The following is a 22,539-nucleotide window of genomic DNA, read 5'->3' as shown; positions in this document are numbered from 1 at the left end:
TTTGTTTGTGTGTATTCGCACGGCCCTATTTAGGGTTGCTCCCATTATCTAGAAGCAAGCACCTAACTGCCGAACTCCTAAAACTTTCCAGAAGTATTCAGACTCCATATATCTCTGAGTTATGGACATCCACGACACAATAATAGCTTGAGAAATAAGACAATTCCCCTCTGTCTCAATCTGCAGAATATTACAGGGAATGACAGGCTAATCAATTCTCCCAGAGCGCTGAATGGGTGTCAGAGTCCTGCAGTTATCAATATTCATCTATCTGACAATGTGAGGGTTGACCTTTCGGAAATGCTAAACACAGCTATCCAAGGTGAGGCATACTCTGCAGAATGGCAGGAAAGGTTGAGAAGATGAATCCTGAGACAACACACATTATACAGTGAGGGACATACAGTAAATAGCATCCTCTGCTGGAGGTAATCCCATGCCAATCACAGGGGGATGGTTTTGTTCGTCAGTAGTTTGTGGAATTTTACTCATTATAAAGCAAACACTGCTGAACTTTATGGATAGTAATTACTACATTAAGAAATCAACTTGGAGTTCTTAAGCTCCCCCAAATGTCACAGCACCAGCTGCAGCACAAAAACACAAGGGGGTGAATCTGAAATTAGAAATGCAAGATGTTAGTTTTAAGCAGAATTGGGGATGCATCTGAGGGGATGAAAAATTGATTGAAAAGTGAGGTGAACAATACGAAAAGTGAGAGAGCAATGCCCAGTGGAATGCAAAATGCCCTAGTTTCCAGCTTTCAAGCAATCCTCTCCCATCCTTAACAGTTAAAAATAGTGCGTGACACATTATGCCTAGTGAAGGCATTAGTGAAACAGACCTGATGGCAGGTTTCCATTAACTTGCTTCCCTTTCCCCACCTTGTGCACGACCTGCAGGAAGATCCCAGGCATGAACACATACACGGCAGAGCAGCCTGACAAAGAACAAGAGGTCATCCCGTCAGTGACCTCCATAGCCGTCCCAAACCCTGAGGGGGACAAGCTGACCGCACTGGATCACGTGGATGTACAGCTGGACTCAAAAAGCAGAGGTGTGTAGCGCTTTGTTAAAGCTACAGGCTTTATTCAGCTTGTATCAGCTTTTTAAGCAACAAAATAGGTGTCATCTTCCCAGGCAGCCAAGCCGGCGGTGTACTTGTCACTAAAACTGCATAATTACTTACCTGATAGAATTGAGGTAACTGGAATTTTATTTGTAGTGCTAAGAGCAATAACAAAATGACATTTAGAAGATTTGTTTCTTTTCTGGGACATTATCGCCATTAATTTGGAGATCCCACAGAAAGCACTGTCAACAGTTTTTTAAATTTTTTTTATTCAGAATGAACTATAAAACACGGTTTACAGCAGTGTCTGTGAAGAAGCCAAAAAGGGCACACTTACTTTACGGGCTATAATTGAAGGGAGCAAATGTAGATAATGAGTTCAAAGAGGATTATCCTGGTGGAATCTTCTGGACAATCATGGCAGGAGCGAAAGTGAGAGTTACTTAAAGTGGAAATTCACAGAGAAACTGAAATAATGAAACTGTGCAACATAAATCTGGTATTTCTTGTTGACTAGTACGCTCTTCCATTAAGAATCATAGTTTTGAACATGTACATTGACAAACGCATGATGCTACACCTGATACATTTTTATTGTATGATTCCCAGAAGACGTCTTGTTTGATACTGTATGTAGCAGTGTCTTCAGTAAAGATGAACCAAATGTTTGGCAAAAAAAATGACTAGCCACGTGCTAGGAAATCAGAAAGCTATATCTTAATCGCGACATGCTAAAACTGTGTTCACTGAAAGGCATCGTGTCTTTATTTGTAAATAATAAATATTTGAAACATTAAAGAAAATTGTCGCAGTCAGGAGCACTGGCCACAAGTTAAAGCTCGCTGACTTGATATTCGCTTACTATTAAGTGCCAATTCTATTTTTCCTCCCCGTGTATTGTCAGACGAGTTGCCAAGACAGAGTTATTATTTTGTGTTATGTATTTATGTATTTGCCAGCCTGACTTTGGCACAGTGAGGTATTAGCACGCACAGGTAAGCGAAGCACAACCAAGTGTGAGCTAAAGTGATGAGAATGTCTCGGTGAATTATTTGACCCAATAAAATAATTAGTACAGCTGCAAAGAAGCAGAGTGGTGAAAGCATTTTCATCAAGAAATATATATGAAGTTCCGGTTGATTTACCTCCACGCGTAGCTAAACAATCGACCCATCCAAGATAAATGTGTTTGCCTGCAAAAATACACCCTCATGCAAATAGCATACATAAAATTCCTCCCGTGTCGCTTTCCTTTCTTCTCCCTCGCCAGGCTACCTGCCATCTCACACAGACATCAAGCTCTCTGATGAAGCACCCCATGTGTTTTAATGTTGAGAGTCTATGACCGACTCGAAAGCAATACATCTTCTTTGGCAGTTACTTCCAGCAAGCTATGAAACCACGGTCACAATGAATGGTCTCGAGTGTTTTGCTACCCATGCATGGATGGACCAGTTCACACTGTGCTGCCTAATCCCTCTGAGGAGACTGTACAGATTTATACTTGCTTCTTGAAAAGGAACACTTTTTGACTGAAATACTTGTATTTTTGCAAGGACACTGATCTTTTTATGTAAATAATGTACATCCATAATGGAAGAAGTCTCAGCTGGTTACAGCTGCGCCTGCCCAAATATGAAAATATCAAATGGGAGTGATGTGTAATCATATCTCAAAATATTCTACCGTTTCTGTTTTTGGACTTGTGTTTGTGGAATTTACTTTATTTAACTATGTGGAAATAGCTTATCTGAGTAAGACAGTGAGGGAAGCAGATTCATTAAGCTCTGTACAATCAGTAAATCTTATCAGGAGATTCTCATCAAATGAAAGCTTGCAATATCCAGGAGATGAAGGAGAGCTCCTAGTCCCAGATCTGTGTATTCCATCAAGCCTGCCTCTGTGCCGCTCAAAATGTTATAATATGTGTCATAACAAAAATAAGAACAGAAGATTACAGTAGATGGGTATGCACAGCAGATGAACATCCGAGCAATCCCTCTTGTCTAGTAGACTCAAATAAGTCATTTTGGTGACAATGAAGGCAGCGGAATGAATGCTAACGTCATAAATGTTACCCTGCTTTAACGCGAACAACACATTAGTGCTCTAAATCATTGTTTTGGGCTATTATTGCAACGGTAGTCTTATATTTGATTGTCATACGGTCAACTTTAACTGTTGCACAAAACAGTGACTTTTACACTTTGTATTTATTCATTGCCAGAAGCATTTCTGGTGTATTCGGGTTTCTATACAGAGAACAAAATGTAAATTTTCAGAATAATAACACTGCAGCAGACACTCACTGTAATGCAGTAAAAAAGCGCTAAATTTACACTTTAGTTATTAGATCAAGGTTTATTTTCAGTTTGTCGCCTCCTTGACACAATTATTACTTACTTTTCATATTTTCTTTGAACTGCTGGTACTGTGAAGGATGTGGTGCCTTTTTATAGGAAAAGAGTGAAACTGTGGATTTTTGGATTATTGTAATTCACTTTTTATTTACTCTGGACTGTTTATGATATTTAGATGATACCGACATCTACACATAGCATTTCCTTGGTTTACTGCAATGCACGGGAGCCTGCAGTCTGTTTAAGGTTTACCCCCAAGGACTCGGCGGACAAAAGCCTGCAGATTTGTTCATCTCGTTCGCTGCAAGGGACACAGAGATAGAGAAGACATATCTCCTGTCAACAAGGCTCAGCCTATGCACACTGCTTTGGTCAGCTGCTGTCTCTTTGGGATAAGTACTAAAGTTCTTCTTCATCAAACTTTTCTTTTTAAGTGTTGTCAGCATCATATGTCAGTAAGACAAATTGACTAGAGGCTTCTCCATACTTCTTCCCTCCAATCCTCCAATTGAGCCTGAAGCATAAATAAACTCGTCTTCAGACAAACTCTCATCTCTCCACATGGTCATCTGAAGATTTTTTTTTTCTTTGTGCTTGTTATTTATTTAACAACTATTTTTTGTTAAGTCCGAATAATTAACCTGTGAATACGATTGTGAACATATTTGCATGACCTTTTTTTTCTATTTCAAGCTACCTAAAAATGTCTTAGGTAAAAAAAAAAGAAAAGAAATGTTAACAATGTGAACTGGAAAATGTTATGTTTCTCAACGGGCTAGACTAATCATTCATTATAAGTGATGTGATTATTCAGTGGGTTGTTACTGTGTTTTTCATTTGATCTTGCAGAAGTAACCATAATTACATAAATAATAAAGAAGAAACACAAAAGGATTGCAGTGTGGCTGCTATATTTCTGCTGTTTAAACCACGTAGTTAACTCGCAGGCTATGCAAAGTCAATCAGCAAGGCTCATGAGGAGCAAAAGTAAGGCTCTACCCTAGCCGACTGTGAGTCTATCACAAATTGGTACTTTTGATTGATAGGCACGCTCACATTGTAGAATTAGTTGCTTCTTCTTCTTTGTCTCTTAACAAGTGTTGCTTAGCATGCCTGAAGTTTCAGTGCAGCCATTTGCATAATACAATGGGGCAGAGCGAGAGGACAATGAAAAGCACCAAGTAGCCTGGAGTGATTCTAATGGGATAGTTCCTTGGCTCTCCCACTGTGCAACAAATTAATTATCCCCTCTCCAGGAAATCAACACACACACACACACACAAAATCAACAAGGAAGATTTTCCCAGTCTGGGTAGCACCTTGAATGAAAAATGTCCCACAACAATAACCCACAGCAATATTGTGTTAGCCACAGTGTGAAATTGATGAGCATGTTTCCTTTCATTGAGTGCTACATTACAGTGTCTGGCTGCAGCGAATCATCCATTAGTGATTGTCACCGTTCAATTTGATTGTGCACTGCCGAACATCCCAGGGCAGTTAGAGAAAGGCCTTGGTGTTAATTCAGACTGAGAGCAGGAGCGAGAATAAGACTCTCGGGGCATTGATGGCTGTTGGAGTGATGAAGATTGGTGTGCGATATGAAGCCGTTGAAGTGGCAAACAAAATGCAAAACACAGAAACAAGGTCCTGGTTGCTGCAGCTTTGTGTGTGAAGACATATTTCAGCCAATCAACCACAGTGTTTTATGCTCCAATCTCACTGTCTTTCACATTTCTTTTGTAACTCAGAGAAGAAATCATACTAATACCTCCGTACTAACATCTGCTTTTCATCACTTGACCACAGCCGTAGTAATTGTTCCCATTAAAAAGAAACCAGCTATAACTGGCAACTTGAATGATAGAGTGTTAGAGGTAAAATGAAGCTCAGTCTAAATGTCAGATGGGAATCTTCACATGGGTGTTATCACACTTCTGCCCATTAAATCTGACTTCAGAGCCTCTGTGGGATCATTAAAAGTGCTGTGGTGAGCCTGATACACTGGCTGCTACATGGCACCTGTGTTTCAGATAAGGCTGTGGTAGTGCTGTTAAAGAGAAGCTTCTCGAACCCTTTGGTTTTTAGGTTTGTGTCATGACAACCCCAACATTTTTTGTAAGCACTGCGAGCCATTTCTTAATCTTACATGTTCCACTGTTAGGCTTACTGTGGGTGTATGCATAATACAAAACATAATTCCATATAAAAATACATTTATTTTGAACAATTTCAAAATGGCAATTTGTTCACAGTAAGAAATGTGATTCCAAACAAGACGATTTTATATAATCGACAAAAAGGAACAATATCATAGAAGTTTCATGTTTCATGCACAACTCTGGGCAAATGCACAACTAGACTATAAGACAAGGTGTTTAATAGTTTGTTTAATGTGTCAAGTAAAGTTTAAAATCACAATGATATATATTTATATATATATATTTATATATACAGTACTGGCTCACCCCAATAAAAGTCTTTTATAGTCTTATCACAGATAATTAGGGCATGCTACTGTAAAAAAAAAAAAAAACAAACGAAAAAAAAAACCCCCAATGAAATTAAAAAAGTGGACATACATCTTGCTGTGAGACTTAAAATCAAGGAAAGACACAACTGCCTGCTCAGTGGGCTGCCTTAACGACAATGTATGACGATGCTAGTGTACAGATTTAAATTCCATCTTATTCTATGTACATGTTGTCGATATTTCCCCTTGTAAGGCCAGACTTTCATGATGTTGTATACCATATTCTGAGAAACAGTCATTGAAAGCACCATGTTATCTAACAGAGCAGAAACATACATCCCTGTCTTATACTCTTTACCAACAGTCACATATGTATGCATAAGCATTATAACTACAACTCAAAGACCTCTAGTTTTAGGATGGTAACGTTTAGCTTGAGCATAAAGTTTAAGAGGTTAATAGAATAAATTATATGATTTAAAAAAAAAAAATCAAACAATCTATTATATTTTTGTCTTATATTATAGTCACACTCAGGAAAACAGTGACGTGAGCCAAAATTACTGAGACTGTGTACAATGATGATCTTGTCACCTGAAATGATTGTTTCAAAGACAGGGACCAGGTTTGCAACCACTCGCAGTCAGTTGCCTTTGGTGGATGAAGACAGCAATAAAACGGTCAGTCTGCTTTCAGTTTGAATGTAGCTGGCTCTACATACACAGAAATTCACATCAAACGGAAATTCACACAAACTATTTACAGAGTTCGGCCAGAACCTCATAGATCTGAAACAGAATTTCCTCCACAAATAATGACATCATTGCTGCAAAATGACAGAGATGGTCAGCAACCTTGCTTTCATATAGAGATATAACCAGAATACAACTTGTTGGCAACCAGTTGAGTCATGTCTCCTATTTCAAAGAGATGCGCCGCAGATGAGTTGTGCTCATTGGTGCAGACTGACTCAGATTGATTGCATTGTGTTGCAATCTATGTTTATAAATGAGACTGCAGTTTTATGCAAACCTTTGCTAACCTGTCTGAAGGTGACTGCACTCAGTCTGAGTCAGGCCATGATTGTTTAGAGACAAAGGTTGAAGGTGTTGCATGCTCAACTTCTGCTTCTTATTTGCAATTGGTCGCCAAATGCAAAAAAAATCTGATGCAATCACAAGGCCACCACCCATTTTTCATAGTCATAATGGGGTTGCAGTGCTAGTTTTATACTAGTGCAACTGAGCTATTATGAAGGAAGAGCAGAATGTAATCTGCCCCATCATGCAAGTCTTTGTTGGATGGGTTGACTATCCATTAAAGCTGTGTCCGCACAACAAGTGATTCTCAGCAGTGCTGTGACCAGAGACCACAAAGTCAACCTCAAGTGACTATAGATCAAAAAAACTGCTAACAAAGCAAAATGGACAAGTCCAAGATAAACTTTTCTCAAAATTGAGGCAATCGATTGAAGTGACTACCAGAGAGATGCTGGTGATTGACTTACAACCTGGTAATCAATACAGAGCATAACCGAGGCAACCAGAGCCTGGAATGATCGCTAGCAACCAACTGTTGGTTTCAGATGCATGAATTGCTCCCTGTGTGGACACGGCTCTTCAGGATGTAACAAAGAGGAAAAAGTAAACAAAAAGTATGAATAAAGTAAAATATTGTAATTGACAGAGTTGATCATTTTTAGTCAAATTAGTATGATAGAGATAAATATGAATGCAGCAGAACCTTTTTATTAGATGGAATCAGTATTTTCCAGCCTTGTTTAGTAGTATTCTAATATTCCCACAGGGCTGTCTCCTTACGACAACCACTGAGAAATCAATGTCGAGTTTACAAACTATAGTAAAGCCTATCCATCCTCTCTCTAGTACTAACCTCTCCATTAATAATATCCTCCTTCTTATTAACATTATACCCATATATTCCTAACACTGTTTTCTCTAGAAGGGCACCTACCAAAGCTTCCGGGGTATTTGTTTTCTAGTGCCCGGCCATGTATTTCCCAAATACTATACAAAAGGAGTAAAACAATATTTAAAGCAGCACAACATCATCTGAGTATTCATAATATTAATAATGTTCATATTAGCAATGTAGGATCCATGGCATGTGGTAAAGAGCGAGGGAGTCTTGACGCCACTTACTTTTTGCTTGTTGCTGCACTTATTAACACATTTCAGCATTAACTGTCCCCAAACTAGAGGCCCTGTAGTCTGGCTCAGTGGATTCATCTTTATCATCTGGTATTGTAAACTAGATGCTTATTCTATCCACATGAATAAAAAAAAACATGTCTCGGAACGATAGCAGCTATTGGCATGAAAACAAAGAAGGAAAAAAAAGACCAGTAAATAAAACTATTTCAGCACAATTGAAACACAACAATCAGTACTTACTCTGTAACAGAGCTCATGTCTTAGACATTAGTACAGTTAGGAAATTCCCTTGTAACAATTCTCTCCATATTTCTGCCAATTCCACCTGAAAAAAAGAAGAAGAGGTGAACAAATTATTAAACTGAGTAAATAAAATAGCAGGGGACTGCTGTGGCATGATTTGGTTTTTTTGTGTTTTTTAATTAAATGGCTTGTAGAGGCTTTTATATTTAATTGCATCATTCATGCATTTTGCCTGAAACACACTAAAAGAACATGGCTTATCCGAGCAGGGCTGAGCTGGTGATGACGGTAGGCTGATAAGATACAATCGCCGTGACAAGTGCGGTCATTCAGATCGTGCAGACACTGGCTTATTCGAAAGTTGAACTTCAGCGTCTCAAACATCTCAGTTCAATAAATTCAGCCATTTGTATAGAGCAGCCTGAACCTAATTTCATGTTCATTCTCATAAGTAATAACCTGCAATAAATTCATTAAGGTGGAGACCTGGCTGTCAGTTCAGATTTACAAAAGACATACAGATTTTTTTTAGCTTTAAATTAATCTTATAAGAGGGATGTTTTAAGAGTAAAACTTGTGTAGCCTGCAGCAAATTGAGTATTTAATATAAAAGATAAAATGAGCTTTAAAATTGAGATCGGAATTCTAGTGCTTTTTAAAATGAACCAGAAACAGTAACTGTATATTAACTAAAGGGAGCTCTTTCACCTCTATAAAGCTAAAAGCACAGCTCAAAGAAATGAGCAGAACACTTGATTGTCACAGTATAACACAGTTGGTTAAACATCAAGTTTATCAGTCTGTTCAGTTAGGAAGCATAAACTATTGTAAATCCATTTCACCTGCTTTGGTAACAGTGAAAGTGACAACAGGTTCACTGGAGAGGCAACAACAAGACAGCTGCTAAAAAAGGAATGTTTCTGCAGGAGGTGGTCACAGACAGTTGCTCTCTCCTTATCCCCCCCGACTGATTTTTCTCTTATTTTGCTTTTTATTAGTGTCCTTGTCACTACTGGTAGCATGAAACAATACCTGCAGCCCATTCAGGCTGCACAGGTAGCTGCCCCAGGATGGCGCATCCATACATGCCATCACAAAAACTTTGGTGTATGTCTAAGGACAGTCTCAAGATTGTGGACATGATACCAAAAGACTGGCTAATACATGCAGAGAGGTGGACAAGACCGAAGAAGGGCATCAACCAAGAAGCAGGATCGGCCTCTGCTCCTGTGTGTGTGGAGAAACAGGGGGAGCACTGCCAGAGCCTTACAGAATGACCTCTAGTGGGCTCATTGTGCATATTTCTGACCAAACTGTCAGGAACAGACTACGGGAGACTGGGATGAAGGACTGAAGTCCTTTAGTGGGACCTGTGCTCACAGCCCACCACCGTGCAGCTTGGCTGGCATACGCCAAAGAATGCAAAAATTGGCAGTATCCACCTCTGATCCCCTGTTGGCTTCACAGATGAAAGCAGGTTCGCTCTGACAATGAGTCAAAGAGTCTGGAGACACCATGGGAAACTTTATGATGTCTGAAACATCATCCGGCATTACAAGTTTTCGCGTGGGTCAGTGATGATCTTATCCTTATCCTTGCAAGGTCATACAGACCTGCATACACAGACTGCTGTTTGGTACCAGGAGGGAATCCTCAGAACTTTTGTCAGACCCTATGCCGGTCTACATTGCTCTCATGTGTCCAGAGGGCATTTAAGGCAGTGATACACTGACTGGCTCTCATATTACCAGGCCAGGGCTGATGATTTTGGTTACAATTGATGTCGTTGCATCATTTTGTTTGCAACAAATTATAGATTATACATCAGTAAATAGTTACAACTTAGATATGTCATTCATCAAGATGTGGTGTTTGACTTAAGCGTTTCATGGATTTTTTTTGAGCAGTATACTTATTTCCTTCTGTCTGGATGGCTGCTGTAAAGAGACAGAAATGAGTTAATATGTTTTCAGACATGTTAACTTCCATTTCTATATCAAATGATTCTTATTCTAGTTAGGTTTTGTTTCAAATCTAGATGGTTCTATTTTATTTCAGACCAATACATAACAAACATTACTAATGAAGCTGCAATGAACCATTTTTGTGGTTGCTTTGGAAAGCAAAAATAATTAATATACAGATCTGTTCAGATTTATGTGGCCAATTGTTTTTCAGTAAACATGTTACTTTGCACAACCAGTTGTTACAAAATAACACGATCCCCTCTTTCAGCTCTGTGTTTGGTCTCCTATAAAGTTTTTATAGCTGCAAAATGTCTCAGTATTTTTGCCATCTAACTTTTAATCTTGACTACTTGCTGTTTGGTGCTGAGCTGCTGGTGTTTTTAGAGCTTTTCACAATAACAGTGGACTCAACATGCTAGTTGCAGATTGCATAGCTAAGGTTAAGTCCACTGTAAAGCCCTGCAAAGCTGAGGGGAGCTGCAGAGTCAGAGGTTAATTCTCTGTAGGTTCATCAATAAGAACACCTTTCAAGCTGTCCTGTCACATTGCCTTTTGACACACTATTATTAGAAAACAACTCAGAATCGATTTAAGGATGTCACTTAAGAGTAACCATCAATGGAGCACATGCAGGATACACCCGAGACTGATAGCTGTGACCAATTATGTAGCCGAATGAGAGGTGCTCTTCAAAAGTTACTGCTTCAGTGTTTTGTCTCTTTGACCAAGAGATGACATTTGATACTCCTACACTGAGTCTAGTGAATTCAGGTGTAATTTTTGGAGGTTACATGCAGTACAAGCCTCATCCTCCTTTCAAAAACAGTTTCCTTTTTCCACATACAGCATCAATTTTGTACGTACAAATGCTAATCAGAGAATTCTAACTTGTCTTCCTTAGTTGATTGCTAGGAAGACTGGTCCTGACAACTTCCTGTCTTGTATAATGTATCATACATGAATCCCCTTTCCAGCATAATTAATCCCCATTTCAACTCAACTGTAATTTTCTACGGAGCCCATATGAGCTGTCATTTTAATCATTTAGTATTAACATATATCAAATGAAAGTCCTTAACTAAGCTGCCAAAAAAATGTTCATTTAAGTCTGTCAGATACTGCTTGAAACATTCAAATCTTCCTTTTAACCTTCATGAATTCTGACTGTAATTTTACTTAATAGCTTCAGCGGCATTGTGACAGCTACCAGTGATAAGAGATTCTTCTTCGTTTTAAAGCATGTAAGGATATTTGGACTAAAGTGAGGACACATAAAATCACTGAACCCACACATTAATTAAATTAAACTCTCTAAGGAAATATTTCCCACTGGCTGGTGGAAGACCTGCCTTACAAGACATGGAAGGTTCAGTACTGTATAACAAATGTGCTCTATTTATTCCACATTTTTAAAAAGAGTTCACAAAATTGTGTAGGTAAATCATCGATGGCAATACTCAAAACAGATGAACAATCATATTAATCCTGCAGTAAGCTGAACAGCGACTTGGACTAACAGATGGTAGACTTTATAACGTTCCTGTAAAATAGTGAAAACCGAATACAGCAGACTCAGCTTTCTGGGAACATTTATATCTCAGCCAGAATTGGAATACATGAAAATCAAACCAAGCTGATGAGTACTAATGAAATCTTTAAGCAGCAGGTTGTAAATTCATTTAGCATAGCGAGCCACAGATTAAAGGCCCCATGCTGCTCTGCCCTTTTCTAAATAAACACTCTCGAAAGCAACTAAAAAGGAGTCAATTTGTTTCAGATCAGCAAGGACTTGGTTGAAACAGCTGAGAAATGAAGAACAGCCAAAGTGCTGAGTGACCAGAAAAAAGGCCTGCAGCCCACATGTCTGTGTCAGGAGCACTGCAATGCTAGTTTTGTCAAACAGTCCACACCGTCTGCAGGGACTGAATAGTTCTCATCTAAAAGACATCACAGCGGATGTCAAGCATAGCAATCAAAAAGTTAACTTGTCATGGTGATATCTGGTTTCTGTGCAGATGCTGCAGTTGTGCTCGGGCTGTGCAAATTGCAAAAATATGACACACAGCATTGATAAAGACGTCGCAGCACCTCAGACACGCACTGAATTCTAATGTATTTTTGAGTAGTTTCACTAAAAAAATAAAAAACATGCCATTTTAAATAAGAGCAAAAAGAACATCCTCGTATTTTGAGTCTACGCTATATTAAATTTCAGATTTATTCAAATGCTCAGTGATGTTTTTTAGGGCAATAAAAAGTTAATCAGCATCTGTCTTTTACAATAACATTCAGCCTTTAAACCCCGTATTAATAAAATACATATTATTACATTAAAAAATAATCACAGTAGGTTCTCATATACTCTTAATGTGGGCCTGAAATAAAAGCTTGCATCATGATACACTGTCTCTTCAATGATTGAAAGCAACAAAGTACATTCGTGGGGAACTTATACTGTACTTGACTATTTGACATTTATACTATATGTTTACACACTATGTTTTAACATAAAGTAGGTCCAGCATTTTATTGAAATATATGATCTAACATGTTAATACAGTATGTAAGGCAGAAACAGAGCTTGCACAATTGGAACAAGCTTGAAAGTGAATATTTGACCTGATCATCTTTAACTCTCTTAGCAGCATTCTTGTAATTTCTTTAAGTAGTCTTCAGGAATAGTTCTCCAGGGTTCTTGAAGGACTTTCAAAGCTCTTATTTGGATGTTGGCTGCCTTTTGTTCCTGTTCTCTATCAAGATGATCCCAAAATCCTTCAATAATGTTGAGATCTGGACTCTGAGGAGGCCAATCTGTGACTGCTACTATTTCAATTTGTGCTTTTTCTATCCTGTAGACACTCACTGTTGTACCTCACTTCTGACCTCCTCCATTCATATTGATTATGATTTGAACAGAAAACTTCAAATGTGGACTGATTACTCCATGAGACCAGTTTCCTCAACTTTTTTTAAGGATACACTGCACAGATCGCTGCAATCTGCCAGGTTTTTTGCTAATAGCACCATAAGAATCACCTTGTTGTTGCAAAAAGTAATATTTTGTGTTTTTCAATCTATATTGTTAACATTTTTCATACAAATTACATTTTTTGACAGGCTAACAAAGTGCCAAACAATACAATTTAAAATTGGTTCTTTGTTAGGTTTTCTGTGATGTGTAGATACAACACTGTTAATTCTGTAAGCCAAGAGCCTTTTTAAGGTTAAATGATTTATACCTCAGTGTTAAGTGGTTCATGAAAATACTCTGAAAATGGTCAGGTACAAGAGCTGCACTGAAAATAAGTAAAAAAGCAACCAATGTCAAAAGAAAAACTTTGAAAGACCTTCAGAAAGCCTGGAGAATTATTGCTCCTGACCATTAAAAAAAATTAGACATAGCATGGGTACTTGGAAGCAACATATATAGAAAAGAGGGATGCCTCACAACTTTTGCACAGTAGTGCAGCCTCATTAGAATGTAGATTTTATGTCACTACTCCATTAGTAATAATTACAGCACATTTTTCAACAACACAGTCACAGTTTGCCTGCAGTAAAGGCATTTTGAAAGGATTACCTATGTTCCTCGCCTCCAGCTCTTTTTCCATGAGTTCTTTCTGGGAGGGAAACTCACTGAGCTTGACCTTGGACATGGTGTCATTCTGACCGACTGTGCTTATCACTTCTGGATCCTTCTCATGGCTGTCCTCAGTCTGAACGTGGACCCAAGGGATTTTCCTAAGAGACAGCAGAGCAATAAAGATGATTAGCTTTTGATTATCAAGTGAGTTCAACAGTATTTACTTCGTTATCTCAGTAAACATACCTTTTGAACTTGTAGATGAAGAATGCAGCTAAACCAACAAACACCACGATGAGCAGCATCAGCATGGCCGACCCACTGGGAAGTGAGTTTGAGTCCACAAGTGGTGCTGAAAGCCAAACACCATAAATGAGCACCAAACTTTTTACATAATATGTGTTAAACTCATTACTTTTTCCTAAACCATGTCCTATTCCAAGGATATTACTTCATTACCCAATGTCATGAAGAGCATATCCCTACATGTTATCCCCTCAGGGCATAAAAAGCACCTTTAGGAGGTCCACTGCTTCTCTCCAGGGTTCATACTGCATGCAGCAGTAGCTTATGCATAGTCATGGCTTTATAAATGCTGAGATGCAATATTCAAAGTATTTCCTCTCACTGCCCATCTTTCTCCCCGTCACAGAGAAGCCTATGAAGTCTTTGACCTTTCCCGATCATTTTAAAGGCAACCCAGACCTTTGTATGCAGACACAAATGAAGACAGATCCATTGGTGGATGAAAAGGGTAAAGACACGCGAGGTGATCGACACGTTTTTACGATATGCTAATGACCCGGTGACCCTGTGAATTTCCCGTGCATATCAAACACCTGCTTTGTCAATCATGTGATTGATTGGCTGACTTCAAAGAGAGCTACTGTCTCATAGCCTCAGGTGCAAAACTGGCACTCTGTGAAGGATATTTAAATCCTGTGATATACAGCATTGTCCGTCTCTCAGGAAACACTTTGTCTTTGCCGTGCTTTATTTTTTCAGAGCGTTGTTAAAATTCAATGTCAAACCAGTCTAACGAAGACACATCTTATCTAATGCTCTGTGGATCTGTAGACATGCTGTATTAATCTGCCGTAAAATAAGCCTAGGGCCTGTTTGAGTGTTTTGTTTTCACATATCTCTAAAAGGGTTTCAATGTAACGACTGCTGAAAACTTACCCAGAGTTTGCTGAGTCATGTACACAATAATGCGAATGTCAGCTTTCAGTTCAAACTGGATCAGGCCTTGGTTCAGTGCAGTGACAAAAATATTTGATATCTGTCACAGGATTTTAACAAAAACACACAGAAAACACAAAGGTTTACATTAAAATTTCATGAACAAGCAAGACATTTTTGGAAAAGAAAAGATTGATGCAATAATTAGCTCAGCTTAGCATAATGGCCGGTGGCGCCATTGACTGGCTCTCTCCATTGTTCAAAGATTCGCCCGATAATTAACACATTTCAGTGCATTTGTCTTGCGTTTTGCACTTACTTTGTTTGAGTCCTAGCAAAATAAGCAGTCTGCGGATCTTTTGTGAGCTCAAAAGCTTTTGCTCAAGATCATTTAACAAAAAGAAATAAAAATCAACTATTCTGACAAAAAGACAGGAGCCTGAGATGGAAGTGGCAGAACTGAAGATGTTAAGAGTTTTACTGAGGATGTAGTGAAGGAGGACGTGCAAGTGCTTTTGTGACAGAGGAGGATGCTAGGGATACGCTAAAAGAAGAAGAAGGAAAACAGAAGAAATAAATACCAACTATGGAAACATGCCATATGAACAAACAGTCTTATTATCCTATTAACAGCCTTTAGGTCCTCTTAAATATCTAGCATAAATATAAATACAATGTATCTTTAATGTCCAGGAAACAGCAGCTCTACATAAAAGCTGACATGATCTACATTATTGTGGCTCTTACCATCTCAAGAGCCGCTTCGCTCCCACTCTTGTGCTCAGTAGATGTCTGCTCATCAGGCAGAATAAAGAGCTCTGCTGTAGTTGGAAGCCCTGGATACAGAGATACCAGCAGCTGATCTTCATGAATCCCAGACACCTGCAGTGACGCGAAAACACGACAGCCAGGTATGGCTTTACTCTGAAGGCTAAATTCACACTAAATAATGTGTCTCCTAAACAAAATAAAAGAAGAACACATGGGTTACAAAACATCATGACTGCTGTGTCATTTTAGCGCACCCGTATAAAATAGTAATGACCCTGAAAGCCATTGGTGTTCGCTGTCAACTGCAGGAAAGATCTCTTAGGAACTGATGTACCTGTGATAGAGCTGTCCGCACCACACGGCCTATGTCCTCCCTCCATTCGGGGATGTCAGGATTGTGCTCATCAAGCGCTGGCGAAAACGACAACAGCAGTGACCTGAAGAACTCTGGAAAAAAGGTGAAGTAATGTCTGTTAGAATATTAACGCTACTTCTAGTTTAGGTTTTGATTAATCTGATGTGCAGTTTTGTCCTTTTTCATTTGGCAACATCTGCCTTGAAGTTAATTGCTCCTCGAGATTTCGTGTTCGCATACCGTGACATTTTATTCATTAGATAAGTCCACGTTGACATCAACGTGGCGAAGCTTGCAGCGCTGACCGAGAGGCATCACACTTTCCCTGAGATAGCATATTGCATATTCATGTAACAGGCATCTCTCCAATTAAAGTGCTTTGAAGACTGTCTCCCCCACTCACCTTTAACAGTTGTAACTTTTGAATCCTGCATTACAGTGCTCCCAGAAGCAACCTGGACCGTGACCTTGCTTTTTCCTTCGCTCTGAAATGTGTGTGAGATGCTTCCCTCCAAGGTTATAATGGGCTGGATTTCAAAAGGAAAAACACAGAGAAATGCACAGAAAAAGCTGCATCCTCATGGCTGAATATAGAACACTACGTATATCTACTGTATAATGAGGGGATGCTGCGCTGAACACAATCAATCTCAGGCAAATATAATCAACCATCCAAGCTGGATCCTCCAGAATGGCACAGGGCAGTCACATACTGTCACTTTTTCCATGATTTGTGGGGAGATCTGTGTAGATTTACACTTTCAGATTACAAACAAGAGCACAAAGACATCAAGGGAGGAGTGGGAAGATGGGGAAAAAAGCAGCAGTAAAAAGGATAAATGCCTTGTGTGTATAGAAGAATGGTGGGAGGAGGTGGAGGAGGAGAAGCGTCTCACCTCAGAGCTGTTGTCAAACCACCAGAAGAAGGTCAATGTTCTGGTGTGGCTCGGCCAAACCACTGCAGTCAGATTAGCCTCCTTCCCTCTGACGGCTACAATGGGAGCGGAGAGATACACCCGCTCTAGTGGACCTGCGGCGATGACAAATACGCCATCATATATCCATACATGCATCGAATGAATGCAGCCAGCAAGAAAAGTATTATTGTGATCGCAGTTGATGTACATTTAGCTTCAGGTGTGTGCTTTTGCATTTTCCAAGGTTAAAATGCATAAAAGTAGTAAAACCATGACTGAAATGCAATTCAGCGGGAACGTGACTATCCATGAAAGAAAAGAGGTTTATGCTATCTGCACAGCCTCAGGAATCAGTAATGATGTTTCTTATTCACATACTGGTGATGTGTAAAAACAGTGTGCTGCTGTCAGATCCTTGGCTGTTTTCTGCAGTAGCTGTCACGCGGTAAATCCCAGTCGTTTTGTAGATGTGCTTGATGCCATCATCCGCCCTGCTCAGGTTAGAGTACGTGATCTTGATGCCATCTCCAAAGTCTAGCTGGATGCTGGTCCTCAGCGAGTCTCCCTGTGGACAGATGGTATTACATAGCATCTGTCATCATGGCTTAGGTCAGGATACTTTCACTTGGACCACATGCAAGGGAAGAACGATCAGTCTGCCGCTGAAGTGCTGGAGCTGAGATGTCATATAGGCTGTGTCATAAAAACTTTGAAGGTGAATATGAATGGAAAAAGACAGAAATTCAGCAGAGAAAACAAGCAGAAATGTGAAAAGAGAGACGCAGAGGCAAAAAAGGTCATGAAAGAGTCCCAAAGTAAGATGGAGGAGTTTATAATCTGGTGTCATTTTTCCAGCTGATCACTCAAAAACAGACACATTGCCATCACCAAAGTGTTTTTCATACAAATTACAGAAACTTTAACAACAAACTTTTGGTTTTATTACTCAGGCTTTGAGCTATCTGTAGTGAGATGCCACGCTGAAACAAAAGATCAAATAAACTTCATTTGTGGTGATCAAAGCTATGAAAAATTGCACTTTAAAAACATTCAGCAACACCCTGTCAGGCATTTCAGAAGAATCTAGTTCCAATTAAATTAGTTAACAATAAGATCTCAGGACTAACTTCTTCCTTAACTAACCTCAAATTGTTTCTTTTTCTTACATTTAATGAACTTACAAAGAGGTGCAAATCTATGTTATGTTAAAAGAGGTAAATTTGAGTGGAACAGGGAACAAGGAAAAACAATGTTTGAGGTGATATTTCATAAATACATCCATTTTTCAGGCTAAAGATTGTTTTTTTTGATAACCTTCGAGTTAAAGCCGTTCAAGTTTTTGGGCAATCTATGTAAATCCTACAAGGTACACACATTGCATTCAGATCTGGTTTTTGGTGCAGTAATGTGCTGCTGTGAATATATTAGTCATAAATAGATCAACGTTGTATATATTAGTATTTTGAATATCACACTTTTCTCTTTTCTGCATTTGTCTTTTGAAAAAATCAATACATATTTCCCAGAAGAGAAGTCTTACAAAATATTCCTGAGAATAATTTGAGATTTCAGATTACTTTTAAATGAGGTTGATAACTACCATCATCATTTCCAGTTCCATCCATTTTTGCAACTGCTTATCCAATTCTGGGTAGTGGAGGAGGGGGCTTAAATCGACGTTCTTTTCTTTGGGTTAGGGTTAGGAAAATGAAACAATGAACACCTCGGAAGAAATTAAGAAACCGTCTTCCTTCCTTTTATGTGGTCTTTTCTATCACTGGCTATTATATTCTTTTTTTCTCTCTCCTCCAAAATGAATCTCAGTCGTGCCTCATGGAGAACTGGATGATGATTCCTCGTAGGCTCCCAGTTCCCGCCGAGCGAGCCAGACCGATGGACGACATCTGGAATCCGATGCTGTTTTCTGGCAGACGATGACGACATCAGCTCAAATAGCTTCTTCAATCTCTTAAACTCATCTGAACTGATGCAGATCCTATTGCCTTTCACATCATGATATTGTAACATGCAGCTTTCCCAGCCCCTCCGTTTTTTGCTTTGTTTATCTTTTTAAACAAGCTTATATACGTTTCCTTTCTGGAATCAACTGTACATCAGTTGTTCTATTTGCTGTCCTCTCTGTTGCATAATTTACTATTAATTATGTTTTGTAAGGTGACCTTGATTGTCAGCGCCATTTAGTAAAGTTTTTTATTATTACAATCAACTCTGAAACCAGTTTTCACATTTTTCTTTTACATCTTTTACGTCCCTCATTATTTCAGATCATTTATGCTAGCCTGTAGGCCATCATTAATTGAGAATAACATCCTTTGTAAATGTGTCCATCTCCAGCAAGGCACATTGTTTCTTACAGGTTTTAATAGGAGGTTCAGTTTGTCACCATAAATTATATTTAAACAACAAAATATAGTAGCTGAAAAAGAGGACATAGCATGTCTGATTTAATGGGCACTTGAGCAGATCTTTTCTTTAAAATTTGCTCCTACCACCTCCTACCACACACAAATGGAAAAGTATTCAACATAACATCCTCACTTCTATATAACAGCAAGAGAAAAGTAAATGAGTCATTCATTTAGCTTAGGAATTAGGAAAAAAAAAGCAGGAGAGCACTAGCCTGGGTTTGGTTCATTATGCAATATCTGCTTCTTCTTACACTGCAGTGACTTTTAGGTGTAATAACTCACCTCATTGAGGGAGACCATAAAAGTAACGTTGCTTCCAACAGGGGAACTGAGCTCTCCCTGACTGGTAGACAGCTGGAGGCCCCGGGGTGCTCTGGGATGACACGGCTGCCTCCTGGGCGAGTACACATTCCTCCCTGCCTCCTTACAATTATTGGACAAAACCTTCCGATACCTTTTGAGCATAGAGTAAGTAAAGAGCATTGTCACATCGCATAACAGAACCCAGCATTAGATACATGTTTTACCAGTTTTCAAAAAACATAAAGACTTAACTGTTAAGTGCCAGTAAATTTTCATAGAGCTCACAGCTATTTACAAAAAGAGGGGAAAAAAATGTTTTTCCCAAAAGATTTTTTTTCTTTGTTCACCACTATCACATTTATTTTTTATTTATTTCCGCTTGGAAGATGCTCCTCAGTTTTATTTCTGCAATTTAGTGCAGGAAAATAGCACCCAGCAACAGCACATACTGTGCATTTGGCAGGCTGAAATACAGACCTCTATGAGCACACTTAATTTTGTCAGTTTCCTGAATGTAAAAAAGCTTCATAACCAAAAACCTGTTTTGAATTATTATACATTATGAATTATTATATATTTTAGAATTGGGAAATAATGCAGATTGGGCCCTCCGAGCCCTATTTCTCAACCAATAGGAAGTAAACTATTATTTTCTGTTTATGTACTACACAACATGACAAAAAAGGTGTAATGGGATATTGTTTTGTGATGGACTGAACATTGGGGGCCACTTACCCTGTGCTGTTTAGGAAGCTTTGGCTGGTGCTGCAGCTTTTAGCCGCACCGTTTGGATTAAACCAAAAAGCAGGGGAGCAATTCCCATCTGCCTGGCGCTCCCATCCATAATCACTGCCAAAGCAAAGCAAAACAAAACAAAGCAAAAAAAACTTCATGAAATGATAAACACTGCTACTCAGAGTAATCTAGCTATCCACGCTTTTGTAGTGGGGCAAATGCTTTGCATTTGGAGCTTCATGGCATATTTTAAGACCATAACTAGAGACATGATTGTCAGACATGTGGGATCAAACAGAATTTCAGACAGATGGATAAAAGATATTTAAAATTCATTTAACGATCCATTATTAATTGAATTCTAATAAGTCACTTGACATTATGCAAATCACAGCAGCGCGATGAAAAGTTCTTAACTCCGATCCATATTTTTCAAACTATAATTATATCCGATGAACAGAGTCATATTGGTTATTCTGTAAATATGCCGTGTAAGAGGGATATTAAGCCTTATGAAGTTCTGCAAACTGATACTTTTGTTCTTTTATTACAGCCCTAATTACACACAACTGAATTAGATGTTCAAAGTAGAGAGGCTGTTTGGTAAACATGTGATGAAAGAAATTAAGAGTCACTGGGGATAAAAAAAAAAAGTGAGTTACAATATATTCCCTGCTAGGAACACTGAATACAAGCCATTACCATTCGAAATCATAAGCTGTGCAGGGGCATGGCTCTGAGGAATAGATCCTGGAATAGTCTTGGGCCAGCATGCAACGGTTGCCTGGCCTGCGCTTCATATAGATCTGCTTCTCACCCATCACACAGAGCTCTCCCTATATCGCAAAGAAGGAAAGAAAAAAAGCTTGTCTTCTTTTTCACAAGTCTGAAAGAAACAAATGTGCAAACACGCGCTCGAATCGTTAATAAATCAGAAGTGATTAATAATCCTGTTACCTTGTTGTGCAGGTACCATGTCTGATAATCTCCATCCATGCATCTCCTGCTAAAGAGGCCTTTGTAGTCAATCTTAATCAGTTGCCACTCTGACCGATGGCTGAAGTGCCCAAAGAAACTGAAAGATGATGCATAAGAAAAGCAAGATTATCTTGAGACATAGACACGCAGTTTTCTGATATCATATTCAGCACCTGCAATCTGAAGTCTGTCATTAATGTTAACAGGCAACATAAAATTCCTCTTGATTAGAAGTCTAAGTTAATCAGTTGAACCTTTCCTTGTTTATATCAACACAAGTGTAGAAAACCCCTGTGATTTGTGTATATAGACTGTTCCACGGACCCCCTCTAACCACTGCTAAGATGGTACATTCCTTCCATCCCTTGTTTGTGTTTGCGCTGGTCCACCTTGATAGCGCTGGTGGAGCTGGGCTGTTGTACTGAACATGTGTAGTGCGTGTGCGTGAATGATAAGTAAGTGCCTTGTATTTGTTTGTTCTATGGTTGTAACTTATCATATACTTAGCTATGTACATTGGGTGATGCTTAGTAGAGTTTTCCAGCTGTTCGTGTAGCCACGAGACACTGTATATTCACGCTGATTTGACCAAAATGGCGCTACCCTTGTGAACTGAGCTGCCCAAAGTAAAGATGGAGTCTATCCCTGTGCAGCAGCCCATTTGTGTCCACCAGGGGGTGGTGTTTAGTCATTTCTGTTCAACCCTTTCTGTATTATTTAGACCAGTTTGGTTGACTTTAATTGTTTGCTAATTGTAATTTCTGTTATTTTACAGAACCACACACACATATACATATACTCACACGAATTCACTTCTGGAGATGTTTGGATTAAAAGAACCCTAATTATCATTGCTGTGGACCCTCTCTTTCATCATATAAGTCACCTGTGCCTTCTGACCGAGGATAGGAAAATCCTGCTGTAATTTGCCAGTCTATTAAGCACACACATGTCCAGTTCAAGTGGTCCTTCGAGCCGGAGTAATTACAGCATTTCC

At 39.0% G+C, this 22,539-nt stretch overlaps 2 protein-coding genes and 1 long non-coding RNA gene across 4 annotated transcripts in view; 2 read left to right on the top strand and 1 right to left on the bottom strand.

The window, feature by feature from the left end:
* Positions 1–4,326, top strand: part of LOC113034876 (VPS10 domain-containing receptor SorCS1-like) — a 50,163-nt gene extending 45,837 nt beyond the window's left edge. Inside the window, exons 26-27 of the mRNA XM_026190002.2 lie at positions 903–1,057; positions 2,343–4,326. Coding sequence (XP_026045787.1) covers positions 903–1,057; positions 2,343–2,401 — 214 coding nt within the window. The 3' untranslated portion in view covers positions 2,402–4,326. The remainder of the gene's footprint in view (positions 1–902; positions 1,058–2,342) is intronic.
* Positions 4,327–5,631: 1,305 nt separating this feature from the next.
* LOC113034965 (VPS10 domain-containing receptor SorCS3-like) overlaps positions 5,632–22,539 on the bottom strand; it is a 59,716-nt gene continuing 42,808 nt past the window's right edge. The window contains exons 15-28 of one of the 2 annotated variants that reach the window (XM_080287561.1): positions 21,522–21,639; positions 21,267–21,400; positions 20,565–20,678; positions 19,809–19,980; positions 17,476–17,662; positions 17,077–17,210; positions 16,584–16,707; positions 16,160–16,272; positions 15,802–15,936; positions 15,055–15,154; positions 14,119–14,224; positions 13,870–14,030; positions 8,320–8,404; positions 5,632–7,522 (exon numbers count right to left, since the gene is read on the bottom strand). In XM_080287561.1, the coding sequence (XP_080143687.1) occupies positions 8,340–8,404; positions 13,870–14,030; positions 14,119–14,224; positions 15,055–15,154; positions 15,802–15,936; positions 16,160–16,272; positions 16,584–16,707; positions 17,077–17,210; positions 17,476–17,662; positions 19,809–19,980; positions 20,565–20,678; positions 21,267–21,400; positions 21,522–21,639 (1,663 nt within the window). In that variant the 3' untranslated portion in view covers positions 5,632–7,522; positions 8,320–8,339. Of the gene's footprint in view, positions 8,405–13,869; positions 14,031–14,118; positions 14,225–15,054; positions 15,155–15,801; positions 15,937–16,159; positions 16,273–16,583; positions 16,708–17,076; positions 17,211–17,475; positions 17,663–19,808; positions 19,981–20,564; positions 20,679–21,266; positions 21,401–21,521; positions 21,640–22,539 lie in introns of both variants that reach the window. The other variant, XM_026190164.2, reaches the window with a different exon arrangement.
* On the top strand, positions 21,832–22,393 carry LOC145419557 (uncharacterized). Its single transcript, XR_013900849.1, has 2 exons — positions 21,832–21,997; positions 22,318–22,393. It is a non-coding gene; the product is annotated as an uncharacterized LOC145419557 (long non-coding RNA).

Source organism: Astatotilapia calliptera, chromosome 13 (genome assembly GCF_964374335.1).
Source record: "Astatotilapia calliptera chromosome 13, fAstCal68.1, whole genome shotgun sequence".
NCBI classification, from domain to species: domain Eukaryota; kingdom Metazoa; phylum Chordata; class Actinopteri; order Cichliformes; family Cichlidae; genus Astatotilapia; species Astatotilapia calliptera.
This window is presented reverse-complemented; position numbering and strand designations above follow the sequence as displayed.